The sequence below is a fragment of the Mustelus asterias genome, chromosome 8 (genome assembly GCF_964213995.1).
Source record: "Mustelus asterias chromosome 8, sMusAst1.hap1.1, whole genome shotgun sequence".
In the NCBI taxonomy this organism is placed as follows: Eukaryota; Metazoa; Chordata; class Chondrichthyes; order Carcharhiniformes; family Triakidae; genus Mustelus; species Mustelus asterias.
In genome coordinates this window covers 63541228-63568072 of record NC_135808.1, presented here as the reverse complement: position 1 = coordinate 63568072, position 26845 = coordinate 63541228, and the positions used below count along the sequence as shown (strand labels likewise).

The window sequence follows — 26845 nt, the reverse complement described above, 5'->3', positions numbered from 1 at the left end:
CATATTTATCCAATATATCCTACTATTTCTACTCTGACCAGCATGTGGCACTGTTAGTAACCCTGAGAGCACCACCTTTGAGGTCCTACTTTTCAACTTGCTTTTTAATTTCCTATATTCTGCTTTTAGGACCTCATCCCATTTTTACCTATGACATTTGTACCAATGTGCACCATGACCACTGGCTGTTCACCCCACCACCCCCAGAATGTCTTGCAACCACTCTAAAACATCCTTAACCGTGGCACCAGGGAGTCAACATACCATCCTGGAGTCTCATTGGCGGCCACAGAACTGCCTGTCTATCCCCTTTACAATTGAATCCCCTGCAACCATTGCACTCCCACACTTTTTACTCTTCCCCTGTGCAGTAGAGCCAACCATGGTGCGATGAAATTGGTTGTTGTTGCTCTCTCCTGAGAGGCGATACCTTTCAACAGTATCCAAAGTGAGTATATCTGCTTTGCAGGGGAATAGTCATAGGGAATTCCTGCATTGGCTGCCTACACCTCTTGCTCTGTCTGGTGTTTGCTCACTCCCTTCCTGCCTGTGAAGATTGAGCCTGCAGTGTGACCACCTCTCTATACATGCTATCCACGATACTTTCCACTGTGAGGTGGAGAGTAAGATTAAAATCCTATTACATTCCCGAAAGATTATTCTCTTTGTGGAATAATCAGTTAGCACATAATTTAATTCTGAACAATAGCTTGTACGTGCTGAAGCTAACTTAGACCCAAAGCGTGGAATTTTCCCATCACGGAATCATAGCGGGTGGGGACGGACCATGTATTGGTCCGTTGACCTCGGGTGGGATTTTCCGGTCTTGGGGCGAGCGCGGCCAGATAATTATGGCCAAATTCTGGTTTGGTACAGCAAAGATCGTTCGAAAAAAAAGCTGGCAGTTTTCACTCTAACTCTTCATGGTCTTTCATACCTCAGTAATTGTTCAACAATGACTATGCAGCCCTTTCTCTCACCTCATCGAATCCCATCTTGTCCGCATGTCTGACGGGTGCAGAAACATTATTGGAAGGTTCCATGGGAGGATGGTCAACTGCAAAACAGACGGGCAATTAAAAGTGCACACATTTCATTGTGGTTTATATATTGTCAGTATAACCAAACAAACTTAGTATATTCTTTTTTAAATGATTGATGATTCGTTATGACTTGGTTGAAAATGAATAAAACTGGGACAATTTATGGCTGGGATTTTCCAGCGGCCCAGTCAATTGCCTCTTGATGATCCCAGCAGCAGGTGGGGCTGCAATATTCCACCCATAATTCAGGAAATGAACTGAATATGTGTGTTGGAAGGCAGATGAATTGAAATAATGAATGTGAGGTTGATCAAAGCTATCTAACCCTGGGGTCTACTTTTGTCAGTGCATAATATATATTTATTATTTATACACACCAAGCAACACCCCCAAGGCTCCTTTTCCAGCATCTTTCAGATCCGTGACCTCTACCACCTAAAAGGACAAGGACAGCTGATGCATGGGAACACCACCACCTGCAAGTTCCCCTCCAAGTCACACGCCATCCTAACTTGGAACTATGTCACCATTCCTTCATTGTCACGGCATCAAACTCCCTGCCTAACAGCAGTGTGGCTGTACCCAGGGTCAGTCAGAGGAGAGGCCAAGAGGGCCATTTGACCTGGGCCTCAAATTTAGTCACTTGTTAATTTTTTTGGCATTTGATAAATTTCACAACATTGTTTTTATGCGCATAAGTAAATACTATAGGAATGAAAAGTAAGTTTTGCTGTTCTGTGTTGTACATCGGCAGCATTTGTGCAGCATATCCTACTGCCAAGGGTACAAGTACGTAGATATATTAAAGCAGCAGAGCTAGCGCACAGTTGAAGTTGTACAATTTATTCACACTGGCTCTTTATAATGGATAATTTTTCAACATAAAGTCCCAAGAATGAAAACTCTGTATTGCAAGCCAAAGGAATTGCTTCAAGAAATACTCAAATTTGGACTCTCTGGGGTGCTTCATAATATCACAATTGCATTGTGTATTTCTGTCAGTTTGCTTGCATCAGTGGCTTCAGGTGAACGTACTTCCAATGTGTTGAAGCAGGTAAAGAACTAGCACCATTCAGCCACGGGACAACAGCATTTCAATGGTCTCGCCATGCTTAATATCAACTGTGACATTGCACAAAAGCTAGACTTTCCTTCAATAATTAGCACATTTGCACAAAGAGAAAACCGTCGGTGCCGACGGCTAGAATATTTGCTGTATATTCAGCCTCTTCAACCAAAAACCTTTTTCTCCATGAGTTTCACACCGCGCCCGTGGCAGCCTGCCTCTGATTTGCTCGCCCTGTCACAACTTAACCTCTGTAATCAGCGGGGCGTTCCTTTCAAATACCCCACCAGCAGTCCCCAGCCCTTGTTCCAAGTCCAGTCGGGTGGAATGGTTGCCTGGAAGACAGCAACAGGTTTCATGGAGGGAGTCCTCAGCAAACTGCCGGATGGTGTTGAGCAGCGACTTGACATCCTGTACCTACAATCGGCCATTCGTCCAGCTAGCAAGGTCAACAACCCCTCCTGGGATGCTGTGCCTGTGATAGTGAGGGCCAGCTCACTCGATAAGAGGACAAGGCCACAGGGTCGAAAGAAGGGGTAAGCCAGAGTAAATCTGCACCCACTAACTCACCCCTCATACCTCCAAGGAGATCTCACTCCCACTCACCTCGTGGGGCCCCAACACTTGCCAGGACAACCTCGCCCCCATCCCCCCCCCCTTCCCATTATCTTCCCAGTAGCTCCCCTGCTCCTTACATCCCCGCTCCCACTCAGCCCCCATGCATACTAGACAACTATCTGACCTGGCACTACACCTGCTCACATTCTCCCGGTCTGTCTCATTGCAGGGCAAACTCAGGGCCTGAGTGGACACAGCCAGCCGGATTGATGCCTGAGTTCAAGGCCCTTACACCCTTCGAGGAACAAGCTCTTGAGCTGGCTGGGGAGGAGCAGGACTGCAACTGTGCAGAGGGCGAGGTTAGGGCTAAAGGCAGGGGAGAACCCTGAACACATGTGAGTGACCTTCCTCCTCTCAGTGTACCCCTGCCCAGCACTAATACCATTTCCCTTCCACTCTAGGACAATCAGTCGAGAAGCCTGGACCCCATCCTCGTGCCCTCTGGACACCACAAAACTGGGCAGCTTCAAGAGAGACATCTCAGAGAGCAGCACTGAAGAGATGTCACAGCTGTCACCCTGACCATCCCCCTCAGAACAGATGTTCACATCTCAGTGCATTGAACCGATCTGTATTCTAACCACACAGGAGAATGAGACACTGCCATCCCTCATGTCCTGGACGGGGTGACCGATGAGCGCTTCTACACTATCACCTTACATTCGGGGCAACTTGTGTGACACCTCGCAGTAATGGAGAGGTGAATGTAAGCCTTGGTGTTCAATGCTTAGGGCCACAGTTCCCAAAGGGTTAAGTAGTAGGAGCCAATCGGTTGCTCATTCATGCACATTCCCACTTCCAGCTGCCATTGCTGAAGACCAATCACTCACTGGAGGCATCGCCTCAAGCCTAGTGACGGGGGGTCAAAGGTAGCCGCCAGAACCCTAGAGGCTCACAGCATGAAGGGCCACTAGGGCTTGCAAGCGACCTCACTTCCCACAAAATACGGGAATGAACACCCCTGCTGCTCCACCCACCCCCACCACCCCTGCCCCAAATTGTACCTGTCTGGTTCCCCGGCATCCTTTCTCGTATGGCCTCAGCAATTGGCACCCTGGAGGGTGATGGAGACCTGCGTTCTCACCTCGGATATCCCCTTTAGAGGTGAGGTCGCCAGTTCTTGTTTTTATACAGCTGTTGTAGATCGTGCCAACATGACATCATGCCAGCGTGCAATGAATATTCTGTGAGGGGGGGAACTCGCTAATAAGATGCTAATGTATCTAAATTAGGTCCCCGAACTTCCCGCATAGCAACCTCCTTCCATCTTCGGCGAGGGGTGCGGGAATCAGAAATCGTGATCTCGCCAGTGAGAATCACGTTTCCCGATTCACCCAGGATTTTATGCTCACATTGCCATTCTAGCTTACGGGTAACGTGGGCTCAAAATTCTCCCCATGGTGTGAAAGCATGTTTGCAAATGCATACTGAGCACTTTAAACACTGTCAGCTCATTAATCCAGGGTGATTATCAAGATGTGCCAAATATGTGAAATATGAGCCTCTCTGCTGTTATCATGAGTTTGCTACTTTTTATATTTGCAGCATCTGAAGTGGAGATGGAAAGGAATTTGTTGCCCATTTTCATCTCGATCTCCAGCCTTCGGCAAATTCCGTCAGGGATCCCGAATGGCCAAGTTAACTAGAGAAGGTCAAAGGTACCTCAGTGATTTGTAAAACTGGTAAGCCTCAGGACTGTCCTCAGCAGCCCAGTGTGCAAAATGTATCATAAGAACATAAGAACATAAGAAATAGGAGCAGGAGTAGGCCATCTAGCCCCTCGAGCCTGCCCCGCCATTCAATAAGATCATGGCTGATCTGACGTGGATCAGTACCACTTACCCGCCTGATCCCCATAACCCTTAATTCCCTTACCGATCAGGAATCCATCCATCCGCGCTTTAAACATATTCAGCGAGGTAGCCTCCACCACCTCAGTGGGCAGAGAATTCCAGAGATTCACCACCCTCTGGGAGAAGAAGTTCCTCCTCAACTCTGTCTTAAACCGACCCCCCTTTATTTTGAGGCTGTGTCCTCTAGTTTTAACTTCCTTACTAAGTGGAAAGAATCTCTCCGCCTCCACCCTATCCAGCCCCCGCATTATCTTATAAGTCTCCATAAGATCCCCCCTCATCCTTCTAAACTCCAACGAGTACAAACCCAATCTCCTCAGCCTCTCCTCATAATCCAAACCCCTCATCTCCGGTATCAACCTGGTGAACCTTCTCTGCACTCCCTCCAATGCCAATATATCCTTCCTCATATAAGGGGACCAATACTGCACACAGTATTCCAGCTGCGGCCTCACCAATGCCCTGTACAGGTGCATCAAGACATCCCTGCTTTTATATTCTATCCCCCTCGCAATATAGGCCAACATCCCATTTGCCTTCTTGATCACCTGTTGTACCTGCAGACTGGGCTTTTGCGTCTCATGCACAAGGACCCCCAGGTCCCTTTGCACGGTAGCATCAGGCGGTACCGCACCATTCAGATCAAAGGTCCCCGGGGTTGATCCCTGATTTCTATCGTGTTGGCCAACCTAGGTTGCTGTGGGTGTCAGTGCCACACTTGAGCCTCAGCAGCCCCAAGCTACAAATTGGAAAAGTGACATGCTCCAGGCTTAGTGTGCACAGCGACCACCGGTGATGGTGCACCAAGTTAGCTGATACAAAATTAGCTCTGATGCCAATCCAAGGACAGAATTGTCTAAGCGCTCCATTTTCAAGTTTGCCACTGCCCTTCTCATGTATATTTTGTTGGGTTAAATGTCTCTCTTTGACAATGTGAGTCAAATGGAACAGCACTGCAGTTGGTGGGAAAGCATCTACAGGTGGAGCTTTCACATTCAGAGTCACCTTTAGTGCAAAAAAGGATTTGGATGGGACGAAAACTTCTGGGTGTCCCCTGGGTGGATTTAATTTAAAGAACCCTTTGATTCCTACTGGAGCGGTTTACATTCATGAAATAAAACTAATTCTGCGTGGCTTTCCTAACTGCTTAACTTAATGAAGGAAAGTAGGTGAAGAAGTAACTTTGCGTTCCAATTATTTCTCTTATAATAAGCCAGTATTTCACACCTTGCCTGTGATTTGGCGATTCCTTTTTCTGAAATGTTCCACTGTGCATGGAGGATTTAAATTATTTGTTAGAAAATGTCTCAAGGCTGATACAGATTTTTTTCTGTCTTTGTCAGCAGACTTACTCATTCTTTCGATAAGAACGTGGACAAAGCTTTCAACATCCTCTTGCAAGGACTGTTGGGCCTTTAGTGGAACTGGAAGATAGCCATAGTGTTCTCTGTTGCATATGTGCATCTGAACCTCTAGAATGAAATAGAAAATAACAATTATTCAGCATTTGTTCTGTTAGAATGTGAAAGAACAAGGATCAAACAATATAGGATTAATTTAGGAATATTAGATTAGACGTTACTTGGGTAAACTCACAGTGAAACATATTTTGACAGGAGCAAAAACCAGCTTGCCAAGCAACATGGTTAATTCCCTTTATGACGTGAATTCACCAGTAAGAAATACACACATGTAAATTGGTTTTCCAAGGTTCTTGCTATAACACTAGCATGTAAGCATATAATCCTAGCCCTGATAATTAAACCGCAGTCAGATAAAAGAACAACATGCCTCCAGCCCTATTACCTTGTTGGAACCTTTACCTTAACAAAGCAAAATTGACCCAGGTCCAGTTTTCAAGAACAAATTCAAAATAATATTTTTTAGAAATACATTCTAATAAGTTCTCCTTTCACCTATTATGGGATATTGATGAAAGGTAGTCTTGTGACAGGTAAAAATGAATAGGAAAAATATAAGTATTAGGTAGAACTCATATATTAGGACATTGTACTTTAGAATTGAGAAAATGGTTACAGGCTAACTGATAGCCATTTTTACCCAGAAACACTTACACGTACATGGACAGTTTAATTACAAGCAGCTATGATTTTGAAAATAAGCATACACTGTGAAGGAAATACACAAATAAATTGGTAGAATTTATATACATTTAGGATACCATACTATAGAAATGAGATACATATTCATGGTAGCCATTTTTACCCAGAAACCTTAAAACATAAACATGGGCAGCACTAGTTCACAACTCTGGTTCCAACAGATTTTAAACGGATCTTATCTGCGCCATGCATATAGTAGCACCAGAGCCTTTCTAGTTCTCTTTACACTAAGGTGGCACGGTGGCACAGTGGTTAGCACTGCTGCCTCAAAGCAAAGGGAGCCAGGTTCAATTCTGACCTTGGGTCACTATTTGTGTGGAGTTTGCACGTTTTCCCCGTGTTTGCGTGGGTTTCCTCTGAGTGCTCTGGTTTCCACCCACAGTCCAAAGATATGCAGGTTAGGTTGATTGGCCATGCTAAATTGCCCCTTAGTGCCAGGGACATTTGCAGGGCAAATACGTGAGGTTACTGGGATGGGACCTGCGTGGGATTGTTGTCGGTGCTGCTGGATGGGCCGAATGGCCTCCTTCTGCACTATATGGATTCTCTGGTTCTAAGAAAAAGGATTTTGGAGAAGGTAAGGATAAGCTCTAAATTCACATCGAAAGGAACTTCAGGAGAATTTACGATGGTATCGTTTCTCTTAAATATTGAAAAGACATCAAGAGTGGGAATCTGATCGGGGCCAGTGCAGCGAGCAGGGAGACTCGCAATGGGTTTGATGCCGTTTTGGTCCTCATGTCCGATTCAACAGGCACCGGGAATCCTGGCTACAGCTAGCGGTCACAGAGAATTGCCCCCACTGCATCTGGAATTAATTCCCCCACAATAATCTCCCCCTCAATGTCAGTGAAACAAAGGAGGTAGTCAGGAAGTGACAGTGATGAAGTGGAAATGGTCGAGAGCTTCAAGTTTTTAGGTGTCCAGATCACCAACAATCTGTCCTGGTCCCTCCACGCCGATGCTATAGTTAAGAAAGCCCACCAACGCCTCTACTTTCTCAGGAGACTAAGGAAATTTGGCATGTCTGCTACAAATCGCACCAATATTTACAGATGCACCATAGAAAGCATCCTTTCTAGATGTATCACAGCTTGGTATGGCTCTTGCTCTGTCCAAGATCGCAAGAAACTACAAAAGGTCGTGAATGTAGCCCATCTCACAAACCAGCCTCCCATCCATTGACTCTGTCTACACATCCTGCTGCCTCGGAAAAGCAGCCAGCATAATTAAGGACACCATGCACCCCGGATATAATCTCTTCCACCTTCTTATTCGGGAAAAAGATACAAAATTTTGAGAACATGTAGCAACCGACTCAAGAACAGCTTCTTCCCTGCTGCCATCAGACTTTTGAATGGTCCTACTACATATTAAGCTAATCTTTCCCTTCACCCTACCTGTAACTGAAACGTTATATTCTACATCCAATCCTTTCCTTCTCCGCTATGTACTCTATGAATGGTATGTTTTTTCTGTATAGCTCACAAGAAACAGTACTTTTCACTATATCCCAAGATATGTGACAATAATAAATCAAATCAAATCAGCCGGTACATTAGCACACGTGATGCTAGCTTGCCAGTAAAACTGCAATCATATAGAAGAAAGATGGACCTCAAGTCTTATTAACTTGCTGGACGTTGTCCCTTGACTGTTAAGTGACCTCCAGTGTTTAGGAACAAATTTAAAATGACATCTCTTCAAAATTGAATGGGCACCCTCATTATAGATGGTGGTTCTCTCACCAAATATAGGATATTAATGAATCTATTATTGATCAAATGACCATCATCCACGTAACCATTAATAACTATACAACCCCAAAATTCATCATGAATATCTCAACAAAATCTTACATCTTCAGATTTGTTAGATTCTCGTTAATTCACCTGGTCTGAGCCTAACGAATCTTGCATGCTTGGCAATGATGGTAATATATCTTTAATATTTGATGAGTATCCTTACTTTGAAATGCTCTTTCTGTAACAAGTCTAAACCTAGGATTCTCATATAGGAATAAGAACTAGCTATCTTCTTTTCAGGATTCATCTTGTTTGCAATTTATGTATAACTGCTTCAATTGCATGCTTTCTTATTTTAATGAATTTGTGTGCATTTAAAATGTAAATCATCGCGGTAATAATCCTTCATTTGTAGGTCAAGCAGTGTTTACATCACATTATGTGTCCTTGGGTCTCGCTGCCTCTGACTGAGGTTGTGCGGGAATTAGTCTTTGAATAGTCTTTAAATATTAATAAAGGTTGTAAGATATCACATTGTCCTTTCTTTTGGAGATTTTTCTAGTGGTGTGATTTATGTTTGCAAGTTTTCTTATTTTAAAAAATCTGTACAGACTCAAAACTTAATTTCTCTCATTTAATCTTCTGTATCAAAGATTCATGGAGCAGTCTCCTATTCTCTTATGGTGGGGAAATACTTAGTGAGGATTCATCCAAGCCCTTATAATATCCAGGAAAATTACAACCTAGATTTTTAAAAAAATCTATCAGGCAATCGGGAAGAAGGAAATAATCTCGACAGGTGGAGGCTGTTTAGACTCAGTGGATGCAGTTTTGTGTCCTTGAATCTGACTTCCTCTGGTTGAAGTTGAGGCGGGTTAATTGGGAGATAGGCCTTATCTCAAATAATCCCAAACTACTCCCAAAGTGTGCAGGATAGGTGGATTGGCCAGGCTAAATTGGCCCTTACTGCCCAAAAAGATGTTCAGGTTAAGTGGATTAGCCATGGTAAATATGGTTATGGGGCTATGGGGACAGGACAGGAGGGGGGAAGGGGAGGGTTGGCCCAGGTAAGATGCTCTTTCAGAGAGTTGGTGCAGATTCAATGGGCCAGATGTCCTCCTACTGCACTGTAGCGATTCTATCGAGCGATTCCATTCTATTCTAAATGGGCGAGGATTGCAATTAACCGCAGTATAGTGCCCAAAACGTGAGTCTGCGTTTTGATACAGAACCTACATTCATATCTGAATGTGTTTTTTAGGTTAAGTACAGAAGGAGTGTTTTGCTGACAGTGAGTGTAAGATCCTGATTCAAGGATCTACAACAACAAATCCAATAGAGCTTACATCACAAATTCCCTCAATTCACCATTAGGATCGCGAGAGTGAGTGAGTGAGTGAGTGAGTGAGTGAATGACTGTGTGTGTGTGTGTGCGTGTGCGTGTGTGTGTGACAGAGTGTGTATGAGAGAATGATTGCATGTGAATGATTGTGTGCCTGAGAGAGTGGGTGAGTGTGAGTGTGTGAGAGAAAGTGAGTGTGCCTATGTGTGTGTGTGTGTGGTTCACTCCAGTCCTAGGGGGTTCTCCCACACCCTCGTCTTTACTCCCAGACACAACAGACACTCACGCCCACTCGCAGAAGTGAAGATGAGTGGTTGACACCCTGAGACTGAAATGAGCTGGACTCACTACTCTTATCCTTTCAGCCTCTCATACATTAACTCTAATCGTCATCTTTGTTCATTACTTAATTTTAAAAAATATATCAAATTGACTTTTTTTGCTCAGCAAGTTGTTTCTTTACTTCATAGCTACTCTATTTTTCTAAATTTATGTTTAATGTTGTGCAAAACCTTATCTGCTCGAGTGGGAAAAAATTGAAATGTGGGTCCTCATACAAATTGGATGAACGGAATAGGGATCAACGAAATTCCAGGCAGGAACAACATTATCCCCAACAGCAAGCTTCTCGGCCTTTTGGCTAAGATAAAGATAGGATCAAGCCCAAAATCAGGTGTAATGCTTGTTCTTGTCAGCTTGGATCTAGTATGTCCCTTTTGTGGGAAAATTAATTGGATTCAATTGGAATTTGAATTGGTTTTTGGACCAAGCAAGGAGATGGATTAAGGGCTTGTCCTGTCCACTCTATGCATTGGCTTTGTAACTCTGAGAAAGGACGGTGCCCCCAAGAGGGAAAAACAGAAATCAGTTAAAAAGATCAGGGCCAGAATTCTCTCATCCCGCCCACCACTGGAATTCTAGCAGTCAGGGGGCGGACCATGTAATGGTCCACTGAAGTCAGGCAGGAATCTCCGGTTTTCAGGCGAGTGCGGCCGGAGAATCCCACCCCAGAAGTTAGACCAACAATAAAACTCAGGATCGTGAGAATCATAACATTCAGGATTGGCTACCTGACACCCAGCCAGGGCCTCTAGAATTTCCCCCTGGAAATCCTGTCGACTGAGGCCTTCTTTGATACAAGAGCTAATTACATTATTATGGACTCCAGAATTAAAAAATCTAAGTGGGTAGATTTGGGAAGCCCAGTATGTAACATACTGTTAGGGGGATTCGCACACATTCAAGACACAGCCAATTGAATGCTGAAACATACCCAATGCAGTGTATGGGATCACAGTTATTCTAGAGGCAGGTCTAGTACCAGTCTTAATCTGTCCCCTCATTACGGGACGTACCAATCGAAAACACAACCTCAAAATCTGAACCAGGCATGTCTGCTGACCAGGATGACGGACAACAGCACATACAGATAAAACTGAATTGGGGAACGGACGGACGGACGGATGGACGGGTGGGGGTGTGGGGGAGGTTGGAGTGCTGGGGGGGGGGGGGGGGGGCGGGGGGCTTCTAGAACAGCTTGTTAATACCCTGTGGCAATAAAACATCACTTGATACAGGCTGGCACAACGCCCCCCCCCCCCCCCCCCGCCCCATACAAACAATGGCTAATATAGGGTCATAAAGTGAAATTGAATCTTCTTAACATTATTAAAGAATTAGAACCATCGAGTCCCCACGGAGCAGAGGCCATCTGACCAATCAATCTGAACTGACTCTCTGAAAGAGCATCTTACCCAGGCTCATCCCCTATCCCCGCAACCCTGCACATTTACCATCTTTTGATACTAAAGTTAAAGTTAAAGTTTATTTATTAGTCACAAGTAGGGTTTACATTAACGCTGAAATGAAGTTACTGTGAAATTCCCCTAGTCGCCACACTCTGGCGCCTGTTCGGGTCAATGCACCTAACCAGCACGTCTTTCAGACTGTGGGAGGAAACCGGAGCTCCCGGATACCAAAGAGCAATTTAGCACGGCCAATCCGGCTAACCCACACATCTTTGAATTGTGGGAAGAAATCGGAGCACCTGGAGGAAACCCATGCAGACACGGGGGGAACGTGTAAACTCCATATAGACAGTGACCCAAGGCCGGAATTAAATCCGGATCCCCTTGTTGGAAGAACAAGGGGCAGGATTATCCACCCTACCCGCGGCAAAGTTTCTGGTGGTGGAGACAGCTTGCCATTTGCCGGTTCTTCTGCGGGTGGTGGGAGGGGAGGGGGGAAAGAGATTAGTCTTCGGCGGGACTGGAAGATCCCACCAGCAAGAAGGGCCAGGAAACCCCACCCAAGGGATTCTAGTCAAAATGCCATCTCCAACTAATTCATCCACCAGACGGGGGATGGAGGCTAGTGATTGATTATAGGGCTGTTATTAAAATTACAGCCCTGCATAATACACAGCAGCAGAATTCCGTGGCCCTGCAATCCATTATCAGGAGAGAACATTATACTGCAATGACCTTGCTAATGGCTTTTTCTCAGAACTGATTAAAGACACTAATTGGAACAAAGCCGCTATGACTTGCGCCGGACAGCTCTCGGTATTGCTGGATTTCAAAATAGCCCTGTTCTTTTTTTCTGCAGTAAGAAGTTTAACAACGCCAGGTTAAAGTCCAACAGGTTTGTTTGGTAGCAAAAGCCACACAAGCTTTCGAAAGCTTGTGTGGCTTTTGCTACCAAATAAACCTGTTGGACTTTAACCTGGTGTTGTTAAACTTCTTACTGTGTTTACCCCAGTCCAATGCCGGCATCTCCACATCATGACTTTTTTTCTGCCGCTGACATGAATATCTCAAAAGACGCTAAAAATGTTAACACTTAGATAGCTGATATTTTCACGTCACATGCTAACCTCTAGGAACAACTGGAATCCCTTTTCTTATTTTTGCTGGTTTTCTGATCAACATCAAATAAAAACTCAGTTGGTGTGCGAAGAGGCAGATTTCCTCGGATTGCGAAGAACAGGAAAGGGTAGCGGACTAAGTTGGATCATCAAGAAAAACTAGCCACAGTGCAATATCCTAAAACCTTGAAGAATTTACAGTCCACTTTGAGGCGCTGCAAGGTTTTTCACACCAGATTTTGGTAAATTCTCGCAGGACCTCCATACGCGAGGGTCCCCAGACAACAATCCGGAGCTGTGACAATTATTCAGAGAAATGCAGAAAGCCATGACCTTGAATAACGAGATACACTGGTCCTGCTTAATGCTCACATTGGGATATAACCAAAAATAGCAGTTGCTATGTTTCACAATGGAAAGAAGCATTTTGCCTGTCCAATTTCACTCTTATAATTTCAGTAATATCGACATAATATTACTGAATAACATTGAGTAATATTCATAGAAAGAGTGAGTTATGACTATGGTAGTTCAATGTCTTATTACAACAAGGGCATTATAGCGAACTGACCCTGTTACAATCTACACTGCGATTCCTTATTTAAGATCAGTGCTCAAGATGGCTTCTGATGAGACAAAAGCAACACAAATTTGATATGATAAATGGGCATCATTTTTGAACAAACCTACACTGAATTTTAAGTTCCTGTCACCACTTAGGGAGTTTGTCCATCTTCCTGTTCTGGAAGGCAATGCTAGCGAGGAGTGAATTAAACAAATGCCTATCAGACCCACCTACAGAATACCATCAGTTGGTTCAATGTGATTGGTCTTCAATGTCAACAATTTCAATTCAATAGGTGTATCCCAGCAATCCTCAGCTTGGATGGGGTCTAGTGGGAACTTTGAGACCCCGATTCCCTTATTCCAGAAGAATTACTATCCATACACTTTGAGCAAAAAATAAGATGTAGCAGCGGCACTTAAAGTTTATTTATTAGCGTTACAAGTAGGCTTACATTTACACTGCAATGAAGTTACTGTGAAATCCCTTAGTCGCCACACTCTGGCGCCTGTTCGGGTACACTGAGGGAGAATTTAGCATGGCCAATGTACCTAACCAGCACAGCTTTCGGACTGTGGGAGGAAACCGAAGCACCCGGAGGAAACCCACACAGACACGATTGTTTGTGTGGATTTCCTTCAGGTGCTCCCGTTTCCTCCCACAGTCCAAAAATGTGCAGGTTAGGTTGATGGGCCATGCTAAATTGCTTCTTAGTGTCAGGGGATTAGCAGGGTAAATGTGTGGGCTTGCGGGAATAGGGCCTGCGTGGGATTGTGGTTGGTATAGACTCGATGGGCCGAATGGCCTCATTCTGTATTGTAGGAAATCTACGATTCAGAATTGGGTTGCAAATTATTTAATGGTGGACTGCTGTAGTCCTCGCTTAGATTATTGTAAATCTTGAGATATTGCTCAATTACTGAGCCTGGTGCAAGTTGTGGACTTGGTTCCAAATATCCATTGCCTGGAGTAAACAAAAATCACCTTCAACACCAAATACTTTGCTCCTTTTTATCTTTGCCTCCCCCCGGGAAGGATAGCCAACTGTTCCTGACTGGAAAACTCACAAGCACGTGCTTGGTTTAGACAACAGGAATTGGAAGGTTATCACAAGTAACATAGGGAGCTGTACATTATCGTTACCCTTCTTATAGAATCATAGAATAGAATCATAGAATCCTACGGTGCAGAGGAGGCCATTTGGCTCATTGAGTCTGCACCGACCACAATCCCACCCAGGCCCTATCCCCATAACCCCATGCATTTACCCCAGCTAGTCCCCATGATACTAAGGGGCAATTTAGCATGGCCAATCCACCTAACCTGCACATCTTTGGACTGTGGGAAGAAACCAGAGCACCCAGAGGAAACTCACATAGACACGGGAAGAACATGCAAACTCCACACAGACAGTGACCCAAGCTGGGAATCAAGCCCAGGTCCCTGGCACAGTCTGTCCATATATTTCTGAGCCAAGTCTGTCTACATATCTAATTCCATCAAAGGGCGGCTTCACCAGTTGGAGGTGAAGCGGTCCTTTGTCGGCTGCTTGTCTCTTTGCATCCCAGCCACAATATACATCAAAACCCTGGAGATGTTCTCATACTTGGTTTCCTGGGAACACCTTCCAGCTGTGGCTGTGCCAAGCAATTGCTGTCCCAAAGCCTCAGGGTTTCCTTGTCATCTATAGGAAGAGACCTATCTTTAGTATCAGAAGTATATACACAGGACAGCTTGCTCTATGCTCTGCTCTCTTGCATATTCAAGCCCAGTGCCACATAAAAGGGTTACTCATCACCAGCAGATTTTAATATGGGTACAAACATCATGTGTTGCCCTGAACACAAATATTTAACAGAAAGCCCAGAATAGGTATAAATATACTGTATATATTTAAACAAATTTTATATACTGGGAAAAGATTAAGTAAAGAGATATTACTTACAGCTATAAATCTAATTACTTAATCCTGCCTGGAAGTGAATGAGAGACAAGGAATATTCTTCTATTTGTAAATAAACAGATCGTGAATGCTGTTCATATATACAATGTTACTTAAAATTACCTCTAGCCATACATAGGAACTAGAGACCAATAGTTTAACAAATGTTGTTGTCAAGTTCATGGTACAGCATGCTGAATGAATAAAAGATTTAAAGGTTATACTGTCGTCGGCTTTGGGCACAGACAATACTTAAAACCAAAGTACTCAATTTCCAAGCTTTAATAACTTGTGCACAAGTGAGACTACGATGCAGCACAAAGCATTGCAGGGTGTTCTGTTGATACAAACAATTTAGCAGTTATAGTTAATTACAGCAAATGAGAAACAGGTAATTCTCTAATCCTTCATTTGCATACAGTTGCACCAGTAGCATAGCCTTTTGCCCTTTCTTATCCAATAGAAACTGTCTCCTGCCAATCCTTCATTAGCATAATATGTCCCCATATCTTGCTCTTTGGCATTTTGTGATGGAAATGTCTTATTTTCCATCCTCTGGTGAAGGCTGGGAACGGGATGTTTATGGGACTTACACAGGGTGAAGATTACAGTTTATCCTGAAGATGCAAGCACTGGCTTCACTGAAGGCCTCGTATGCTGATGAGCATTTTCCATTACTTGACAAGAGTTTTCTTTTGACAATTATGGAACTTTAATTTTCACAATTATTGTAATCTAACTTCCACAATACTGAATAAATCTCTAAAAATATTTTTATAGCAATTAGCAGGAGTAAGATGCACAAGCAAATCAAATCAGCAAAAATACAAATCAAATGAGGTTATATTACTATTACAGAAGTATTGTCGGGCCTCATTCTTGCCACGTAATGCTGGAGAATATTATTGTCATTCATTTGCTTGCCATGAGTGACAGAGAAGCTATTGAGAGGTATTGAGATTTTATTTAACAAGGAAAAAGTTAAGGAAATGTGGCTTGTTTTCAAGGGTAGATTTGCAGGCCTAAGAGTAGGCCTCATTGCAGAAAACTCTGACCAAGATTTGGAAATGTGCACTTAAAGGCTCCAATTTTCAAGCACTAGAAAGTAGAAGAGCGTGTTCATGGTTCAAAAAGAGGCCATTTGGCCCATCATGTTTGTGTTGGTGATTTGCTGGAAGCAATCCAAACCTAATCTTCCTGCTCTCCTCTCTGACCTCTACATACTCTTTATCAATTTTAAAAATTTATTCTGACCTTTAAAAATTGAATGGTTTTGCCTCAACCACTGCCTGTGACAAAGCATTTCCTGCTCCAACGATCCTCTGTAAAGACATGTTTCCTAAGTTCACAACTCACTCTCAGTAACGATATTAAACAAGATGAGCCTCTCGTCACTGACTCTCCTTTTAGAGGTTCTTCTCTCTCCCCAGGCACTGACCCCAGCCAAGAGGGAAGTGAGGGTATTGTCACTGGGCTAGTAATCCAGAGCTCCGAGGACCTGGCTTCGAATCCCACCAACGCAGATAGCGGAGTTTGAAAGCTAAAAGCCTGGTAGCTGCAGCAGCGCCCACACTTGTAGTGGACAGTGCTGAGGTTACAGCTCCAGGGAGAGGGTGCCTCAGTGGCAGGGCTCCCTCCAATGCAGGTGAGTCAAGTTGGGGGAACGCCAGTGGCAAAAAGGCAGACCCTGCTGATAAGGGTCGGGATGGGGTAGATTGTGGTGCATTGGTGGTGCCGTTGCCGTGTGGGATGCTCCACATGCTATGGAGTGCCCAGAAAGATACACTGGAAAGCTGCCAGGGTTTATCCAGCAATGTGGCAGTGGGCCATACTGACATTGGAAAAATTCCCTCAAGGGGCTCACGAACAATAAGGCTGGGTGGAGTGGAGAGGTCAGGTTACCCTCCAGATCCCTCTTAACTGCCCCTCTGGAATGGCCTAAAAAGCCTCTTGGTTCACGGATATTTAGGGATCGGAGTGCAATTAGAAAATGCTATTTAATCCTCTATATATATTGCAACAACTAAGCTTGTTAGTCCTTTAAAGCCATAGGGTGCAATCTTACGAGAAAGGTTCTAAGTGCCAAACTCGCTAATCAGATTGAAATGCATTCAAATGCATACGTATTGACACCTCGCCATTTTGGGAGCAATCCTGTTCACACCCGGGCAAAATGCCCGGTAAGATGGGATCCGGCGTGAAAACGAGTGCATTTCTGATTTTTTCCTTCTCATGCGACCTTATAACCTCGCCATGCGACCTTATAACCTCGCCATGCGACCTTATAACCTCGCCACGCCGACCGACAGGCGGTGCGAGGTCGTAAGAACGCACCCATTGCGTACCTGATCTCCCAGTGGACTATGTTCATTAGTGAGTTTTGGCCTGGATCTTTCTGGGGAATATTAATTTTCCAGGGAAAATGTGTGGTGCTCCTCTCTCCCCCTCAAATTGGGGCAGCACGATGGCACAGTGGTTAGCACTGCTGCCTCACAGCTCCAGGGAGCCGGGTTCAATTCCGGCCTCAGGTCACTGTGTGAAGTTTGTAGGTTCTTCCCGTGTCTGCGTGGGTTTCCTCCGGGTGCTCCGGTTTCCTCCCACAGTCCAAAGATGTGCAGGTTAGGTGGATTGGCCATGATAAATTGTCCCTTAGTGTCAGGGGGATGAGTAGGATAAATATGTGGGGTTACAGGGATAGGGCCTGGGTGGGATTGTTGTTGGTGCCAGCTCGATGAGCTGAATGGACCCCTTCTGCACCGTAGAAACTGCAGTCTGCACTCAGAATGGGAGCATTCCCAGCTCCCAGAATGGGAGCATTCCCTAGTTTAAACTAGGCAGGAAACCTCCTAACTGCAGTCAGATCCCATAAAAAAAAGTCTCCAATTCTTAATTTCAAACAGATGTTAAAATTAAGGTGCATTAAAAAGATTGCAATCTGAGTGTAAGCAGCTGTGACAAGATGAATTTGATGCCATGGTTGGCACGCTGGATTGCCAAGGATAATTTCAAACCAAAGTTAAAGTTAGAGTTTATTTATTAGTCACAAGTAGGCTTACATGAACATTGCAATGAAGTTACTGTGAATGTCTGTTCCACAAATGTGTTTTGTTCTCCTCCCCCTACCCAATAACAACCCTTTAACATCTGGTTGTGCAAAATTAATATTTAATAACCACCATCTAGAATGACATTGAAATCTGAAAGGATTTAAAATGGGGACAGAATCATCTCAAACTAGAATCTAGAGCGAAATCTTGACCACAAGTTCTCCACCACTGGGGTTTTCCTCATGTGGTGTTCTTGGTGTGTTGTGAACTTAATGGTTGATTGCTACCAGTAATCAATAGCAACCCAAAAGTTAGGAGCAGGAGGAGGGCAACACCATCACGCTATCGTGATAGATAGCGAACTCGATGGTCTTTTTCACCTAGCAGGTCCTATGTCCCTACATGTCTCGTACGTTAGTGCAGCAGCACCATCTAGTGGCTGCAGTCTTCATTTTAAAATAACATCAAGCGATAAAAATATATGCAGACTACACTGGAGTAAATACCTCAGAATTATCACTTTTTACCTATTGTCAGAGGACAGAAAACCCCTCCTAAAAAAATTCTGCACTAACTCATTCAATTGCCCAGCTGCAGGAGGCAGAGTTTAAATATATTCATTTAATAGGGCAGCACAGTGGCACAGTGGTTAGCACTGCTGCCTCACAGCGCCAGGACCCAGGTTCAATTCCGGCCTCGGGTGACTGTGTGGGGTTTGCACATTCTCCCATGTCTACATGGGTTTTCTCCTGGTGCTTCAGTTTCTTCCCACAATCTAAAGATGCCTGGATTAGGTTGCTCATGCTAAATTGCCCCTTAGTATCAGGGAGATTAGCAGGGTAAATATGTGGGGATAGGCCCGGGATGGAATTGTTGTCGGTGCAGACTCGATGGGCCAAATGGCCTCTTTCTGCACTGTCGGAATTCTATGATATTTGTAAGAGAGCATGAAATTATTCCTGCCAGTCTGTACAACGAGATTCCTTCAAAGGTCATTAGATGAGATATTAACATTCCCTTGGGATCACTCCATGACACTCTGTTTGGTGGCTCAATTTACTGTTTACATCATTATCAATTTAGAATTGATAATTTGATAATATTAAGTGGAATTTAGAATAATTTTGTTCATCCAAACTCAGAGATTAAAATGTAAACATCAGTGAGGAATCTTTGTCTATTCCTTTCCTCTATTGACTGCTTTCATTAAGGTTTTAATCTTCACCATTACCATCATCAGTAACATCATTTTTTGGGGGGGAGGGTTGAGGGTTTAAAGTTTTAACAAGTAAAAGTTTATTTATTAGTGTCACAAGAAGGCTTACGTAAACACTGCAATGAAGTAATTGTGAAAATCCCCTAGATGCCACACTCCAGCGCCTGTTCGGGTACACTGAGGGAGAATTAGTATGGTCAATGTACCTAACCAGAACGTCTTTTAGACTGTGAGAGGAAACCGGAGCACCCGGAGGAAATCCACGCAGACACAGGGAGAACATGCAGACTCCGCATAGATAGTGACTCAAGCCGGGAATCGAACCCGGGTCCCTGGCGCTGTGAGGCAGCAGTGCTAACCAGAAATTTAAAAATAAAGTTCAAACAAAAACGTGTTTACTTCTTTCATTGTGAGACAACAGCACAATGTCAGTCAATAGCAATGACTTATTCACCGTAATATGCTGGCAAGCACAGTTAAACTCAATATTTCACTGGTCCAACTGCAGAAGTGACCAATGCGCTAAGTGTTGATGGTGCTGTATCAATTCATTTAAATAAGGCATGTTTTAAAGGGATGTGTGGTCCCTTTAAAACAAATCATAAGAATTGTAGGGAGGTTTGAACACCATCTGTCTATCTGTTGTCAGACACATGGGGAGGAGCAGAGGGGAGCTGTTTTCCAATTTGCTGCTGGTCTGGCTGAGTGACCTGATGTGGAGATGCTGGCGTTGGACTGGGGTAAGCACAGTAAGAAGTCTCACAACACCAGGTTAAAGTCCAACAGGTTTATTTGGTAGCAAATATGGTATTTGCTACCAAATAAACCTGTTGGACTTTAACCTGGTGTTGTGAGACTTCTTGGAGTGACCTGAGCCAGTTCCATTCTCTCTACTGCCTTGAACCCCTCCGCCTCCCTCCCCCCAGAGGCCAAACAGAGAATTAACAAAGGGACACCTGGAAATCTCTGACATTGACTATCGTGCCGATAGTCTTGATTGAAGCCCAATTCTCCACACTGCTAAAGTTAGACTACCAGATTGCTCTTCCAGGGGTCTATTCTTTGAGGGACTTCTGCAGACTTGTGCTGACAATTAATAATAACAGTGTGAGAAGAAGAAATTCTGGAAAACGCTGGATTAATATCCATTGTGCACTGTGTAGCCCAATAAGAATCTTCAGACAACTTCAAAATGTCATTAGGATTGAAGAAATAGAATCAATAGTGATGGAATGCAGAAATAATTTTACACATAAACAATGACAAATATTTGGGAAATTAATCTTGTCTTTTCAGTGTGATGTAGATAATTCTTGTCACTGAAATATAGATTGGTTTTCCACACCTGCCTTATCCCCTAGCAGTGGGTTTTGTACTTCTTGTTCCGTGAGTTTAGCAAATTGAATTTGTCATAATTCATACTTCCAGGCAAAATACTACAGAAAGGTAAAAGGTTTTGTATTTAAATAGCACCTTTCACAATCTTGGGACATGTTAAAGTGCCTTACAGTCAATGAAGGAATATTGAAATGTAGTAACATTGTAATACATGAAAATATATTTGTCTGGACGGCTGGTTTGTGATGCAGAGTGATGCCAACAGCGTGGGTTCAATTCCCGTACTGGCTGAGATTATTCATGAAGGCGCCGCCTTCTCAACCTTGCCCCTTGCCTGAGGTGTGCTGACCCTCAGGTTAAATCATCACCAGTCAGCTCTCCCCCTCGACAGGGATGAGCAGCCTAGGTCACCTGCGATTATGGTGACTTTACCTACAGGAAAATATAGCAGCCAACTCACACACAAACAGAATGATCGGATGATGTTCTTGATGATGTTGTTTGAGGTATCAGGAAGAAACTTCAACCTACAGCCCAACTGATCAAATCCCCTGGTGACCAACAAGTGTAAGATAATTAGTTTGGACCATGCTGGGAGTTTAACCATGCTTACTATCCTTGAGGCTTGCAGACAGGCGTGCTCAGAAAAGTCAGAAACACTATTTGAAATGGCGCTATTTGTAATTAGTATTGTGTGTGAACCATTCATCCATATCCATTCTATAAGAACATAGAAAAGCTGCAGCACAAACAGGCCCTTCGGCCCACAAGTTGCGCCGAACAATTTCCTTACCTTCTAGGCTCATCTATAACCCTCTATCTTACTAACCTCCATGAACCTATCCAAAAGTCTCTTAAAAGACTCAATCGAATCTGCTTCCACCACCACTACTGGCAGCCGATTCCACGCACCCACCACCCTCTGAGTGAAAAACTTACCCCTAACATCTCCTCTATACCTATTCCCCAGCACCCTAAACCTGTGGCCTCTCGTGACAACCATTTCAGCCCTGGGTAAAAGCCTCTGAGAATCCACTCTATCAATACCTCTCAACATCTTATACACCTCTATCAGGTCACCTCTCATCCTTCGCCTCTCCAAGGAGAATAGACCTAGCTCTCTCAACCTATCCTCATAAGGCATACCACTTAATCCCGGCAACATCCTCGAAATCTCCTCTGCACCCATTCTATGGCTTCCACATCCTTTCTGTAATGAGGCGACCAGAACTGGGCACAGTACTCCAGGTGGGGTCTGACCAGGGTCCTCTATTGATGAAGGCCAGTATTCCATACGCCTTCTTAACCACAGCCTCTACCTGCGACGCCACTTTGAGCGTCCTATGAACCCGGACCCCAAGATCCTTCTGTTCTTTCACACTGCCAAGCGCCTTACCCTTAATATTATATTCTTCCATCCTATTCGACCTGCCAAAATGAACCACCACACACTTATCTGGGTTGAAGTCTATCTGCCACTTCTCCGCCCAGTCTTGCATCTTATCTATGTATTAGAGCATGAGGAAAAGTGCTGGCAGCCAGCTAGGCACTCATCATAGGGAATAGAATCATAGAATCCCTCATAGAGTCATAGAGGTTTACAGCATGGAAACAGGCCCTTCGGCCCAACTTGTCCATGCCGCCCCTTTCTTTTAACCCCTAAGCTAGTCCCAATTGCCCGCGTTTGGCCCATATCCCTCTATATCCATCTTATCCATGTAACTGTCTAAATGCTTTTTAAAAGACAAAGTTGTACCCGTCTCTACTACTACCTCTGGCAGCTTGTTCCAGACACTCACCACCCTCTGGGTGAAAGAATTGCCCCTCTGGATCCTTTTGTATCTCTCCCCTCTCACCTTAAACCTATGCCCTCTAGTTTTAGACTCCCATACCTTTGGGAAAAGATATTGACTATCTAGCTGATCTATGCCCCTCATTACTTTATAGACCTCTCTAAGATCACACCTAAGCCTCCTTCGCTCCAGAGAAAAAAGTCCCAGTATATCCAACTTCTCCTTATAACTCAAACCATCAAATTCCGGTAGCATCCTAGTAAATCTTTTCTGCACTCTTTCTAGTTTAATAATATCCTTTCTATAATAGGACCAGAACTGTACACATTATTCCAAGTGTGGCCTTACCAATGTCTTGTACAAATTCAACAAGACATATAAACTCCTGTATTCAATGTCCTGACTAATTACAACTTCAACAAGACGTACGAAATCCTGTATTCAATGTTCTGACCAATTATAACTTCAACAAGACGTGCAAACTCGTGTATTCAATGTTCCGACCAATTACAACTTCAACAAGATGTTCGAATTCCTCTATTCAATGTTCTAACCAATCCCTACAGTGCAGAAGGAAGTCATTCGGCCCATCTGCATCGACTCTCCAACAGAGCTTTCACTCAGGCCCTATCCCCGTAACCCCACATATTCACCCCACTAATTCCCCTAACCTATACATCCTGGGAAAGGGACAATTTAGCACGGTCAATGCACTTAACAGAAAGAACATTCAAAACCAGTGGCCCAGTCCACATGAGAAACTTCGGGATTGGCCTCAGTTGGTCCCTGGGATGATAATGGAGAAAACAGGGCCATCTGTGGTTTATACGGTCCAAAAATGTCAGGAAACATCTGGACCATCTCAGGAGTAGGAAGTCCGTGCCAGTGCAGGCTTCAGTATCACTGCCAGCACCGAGCCACGACTGGAAGTCAGCCCCACGTCTGCCTCTCTAGGTGATGAGGACACGTATTCCAAAATGGAAGCGGAAGAGCCCCTATTGAAGCGAGATCTCAAGAAGAACCAGTGTCAGTGGCTTTACAACACAAGCGAAGGTCTCCAGTCCAATTCACACCCCCTGATGGGCTCCCTACTCCTGAGACAGTGCACATGTCAAAATAAGTAGTGGTGAGGCCAAAGAAGGTGTCGTCAGCATACATGTTGCATTTGTGGATGATAGCGTGAAGGGTTGTTTTTTTTTTAATGAGTGAGGAGATGACGGCAGATTGGAAGGGGAAGGATCCATAACAGAAAAGAGAGAACTATTATCAACATCAGCTAATGCGGGACCAGAAAGGGAGGTTGGATGGTCAGCAGTTTGCTAGGAATAAGGCTGAGGGAGCAGGAGGCGAGTTTCAGATGAGATGAGTGTGAAAGGGACAGGAGGAGAGAGGGAAGCGAAAATGGAGGAACTTGTGTGTTTAAGGCTAGGTCAGGGGAGAATCTTAAAGGAGATTTGGACTGGCGGACTAGGGGAATGGAGGGAAGTAGGAGATGCCACTCCATAGATAGTCTGGGTCTTTACTGACAAAGATCTTTGCACTTGTTGTTGGAGATGAAAGTGGAGGGGACAGGGGAGAGAAGTTTGAGAACATAATTTGTAGCGGGGGAAAGAATCCAGGTGATCTTTGCATTGCACAAGGATCCCGGTCTGGTGAGCAGTTCAAGATGAACCTGATGATGCCTTGCATTTAAGGGAACAAGGATGAGGGTCACTGGTTAGGGTGAGAAAGAATAATGGTGGCAGGACATCTAACATGTAGGCGAGGGGAGGGGGGAGGGTGGAAATTGTGTGAGGTGGGGGGGGAGAGAAATTGTGCATTGTCATGGTCAATGGCAGGCCAAAGGCAAGATAGTTGTAAATTTGAAAATGGTTTAGAAGAGGTGAACAAAATGACCTTTCCTTGATCATTACATGGCATTATCATGGTGTTATTTTTAAGCCATGAATGAAGTGTTACAATTGATCCGTTATGGATTAGCATAAAGAAGTGCATTGCACAAAAATAATCGATCATCTGTTTGCAGTTATCAGGTACTGTGCCCCTCTGTGATAATTCTTTTGTCAGAGCTTAAGTATAACCAGCATGATTGTATTGAGTGAATTCATAATGACCTCTGATTGTTGCCATATTATAGACCTATTCCTAGGGAGTGTAATGATTTTCTTTGCAACCCCTTCACAAACTAATGAATAGCTGCCTTCGGCAATGGATTAATGACTTTACTTCTTGGGTACTTACTGGGTGTATCATTGCAAAGTGGTGATCAGCTTGTACATTGTTAATGTTGTTTACTCTATGGGAGTCTTCCAAAGTAATAAGAAACTCACAAACACATGCAATGGATCTAAACATAGGACCACAGCTAATATTTTGCAACCCCAAATGTCAAAAGAAAAAATTGACACACAAATCCAAGGTATTGAATTTCACTGTGTCCAATAGGATAGGGATGATTCCAGATACCCCAGCTCAGTTATTCACCATATCTACCAACAAGAACATACCGTGATCCTTAAATATGTAGGCACCATTCAATTACGATCCCTTAAGGGTGTACAAGCATATCGGCATAGTGTACACCCTGCACACAAAAATATCCAGGACCCTAAAGAGAAGTACAGAATGCAAAGTCAAGGAAGTTATGCTAAACCTTTATACGATGCAGGTGAGGCCCCAACTGGACTACAATGGCTGAATAGCAGCACCACACTTTAGAAAGGAGATCAAGGCCTTGAAGAAGGTGCAGAGTCGATTTACAAAGCTGGTAGCAAGGAAGACAGTTTGCGATTATGTGGAGAGATTAGAGGAACTGCAGTTATTCTCTTTAGGACAAAAAAAAGGTTACGGGGAGATTTTATGTTCAAAACTATGGCATGTTTCGATAAGAGTAAACTAAAAAAGACGCGGTTTCCAGAGGCAGAAAGGGTTCATGTCCAGAGGGCACATATTTAAAGTGACTGGCAAAAGGGCGAGAGGTGGCGCGTGGAAACATTTTCTTACATGGTGAGTTATGATCTGGAATGCATTGCCCGAAATGTGGCAGAAGGTGATTCAACAGCATCCTTCAAAAGGGAACTGGCTGAATACTTGACAGGGTAAGATTTACCGGACTATGGAGAAAGAACATAAGAGTGAGATTAATTGGATAACTCTACCAAAGAGCCAGTATCATCCTACGCTTCTATATATAGGGTGGGATTTTCCGGCCGCGCTCGTCCCAAGACTGGAAAATCCTGCCTAAGGTCCTTTGCTTGGTCCTGTCCCATCCGCTACGATTCCCATGGTGGGGGGAAAGGGAAATTTCTGCCCATTGTGTGGATAACATATATAGTGACTTAACAGCTCTATATACACATGCAAAGTTAGAGGGAGAATAGAGGAAAGGGCGCATTTAAGGTATCTTTATAATAGTCACTTTATACTTAGTCAGCATTTATTCACTGAGAAGCATGAATAATCTGTATACCTTCAAGACATTTTAAGTAAACATATACAAATGCTCTTCTCCACAAGAAGTCACATATTGAAGGCAAAGTGTTTAAGTCTAATTCTCCACTATCAATGGAATGATTCTTTGAATAAGATAAATGAGGGGTTCTTTAACAGGAACAGTTTTTACACAAAATAGCTATTTCTAAAACAGCATACTATAAAAAAATTAACAACTAATCCTTTATAGAAGGTGACACAAATTAATTATGCATTAATTGAATCAGAACATAAGAACTAGCAACAGGAGTAGGCAGTTCAGCCTCTCGAGCCTGCTCCATCATGGCTGATCTCCTATCCGCCTCAACTCCACTTTCCTGCCCGTTCTCCATAACCCTTCAACCCATTACTAATTAAAATCTATCTAGCTCCTCAAATTTACTCAATGTCCTGGGGCAGTGAATTCCACAGATTCAACACTCTTTGAGGAAAGTAGTTTTTCATTTCTATTTTAAATCTGCTGCCCCTTTCCCTAAAACTATGACCTCTTGTTCTAGATTGCCCCACAAGAGGAAACATCCTCTCTAGGTCTACTTTGTCAATCCTCTTTGTCATTTCATATACCTCAATTAGATCATCACTCATTCTTCTAAACTCCAGAGAAGTTAGTCCTAGATTTTTCAATCTCTCTTCATAAGACATACCTGCCATCTCTGGAATCAATCTAGTGAACCTCCTCTGAACTGCCTCCTACATCCCTCCTCAAGTAAGGGGACCAAAACTCTACATAATACTCCAGGTGCAGTCTCACTTATGGCTTGTACAGCTGCAGCAACATTTACATACTTTTATACTC

At 43.8% G+C, this 26845-nt stretch overlaps 1 protein-coding gene across 1 annotated transcript in view; it reads right to left on the bottom strand.

The window, feature by feature from the left end:
- The window catches only part of LOC144497191 (procollagen galactosyltransferase 2-like), a 179481-nt gene that overhangs the window by 17643 nt on the left and 134993 nt on the right, over positions 1–26845 (bottom strand). The window contains exons 6-7 of the mRNA XM_078218063.1: positions 5933–6052; positions 981–1057 (exon numbers count right to left, since the gene is read on the bottom strand). Of these exons, the coding sequence (XP_078074189.1) occupies positions 981–1057; positions 5933–6052 (197 nt within the window). The remainder of the gene's footprint in view (positions 1–980; positions 1058–5932; positions 6053–26845) is intronic.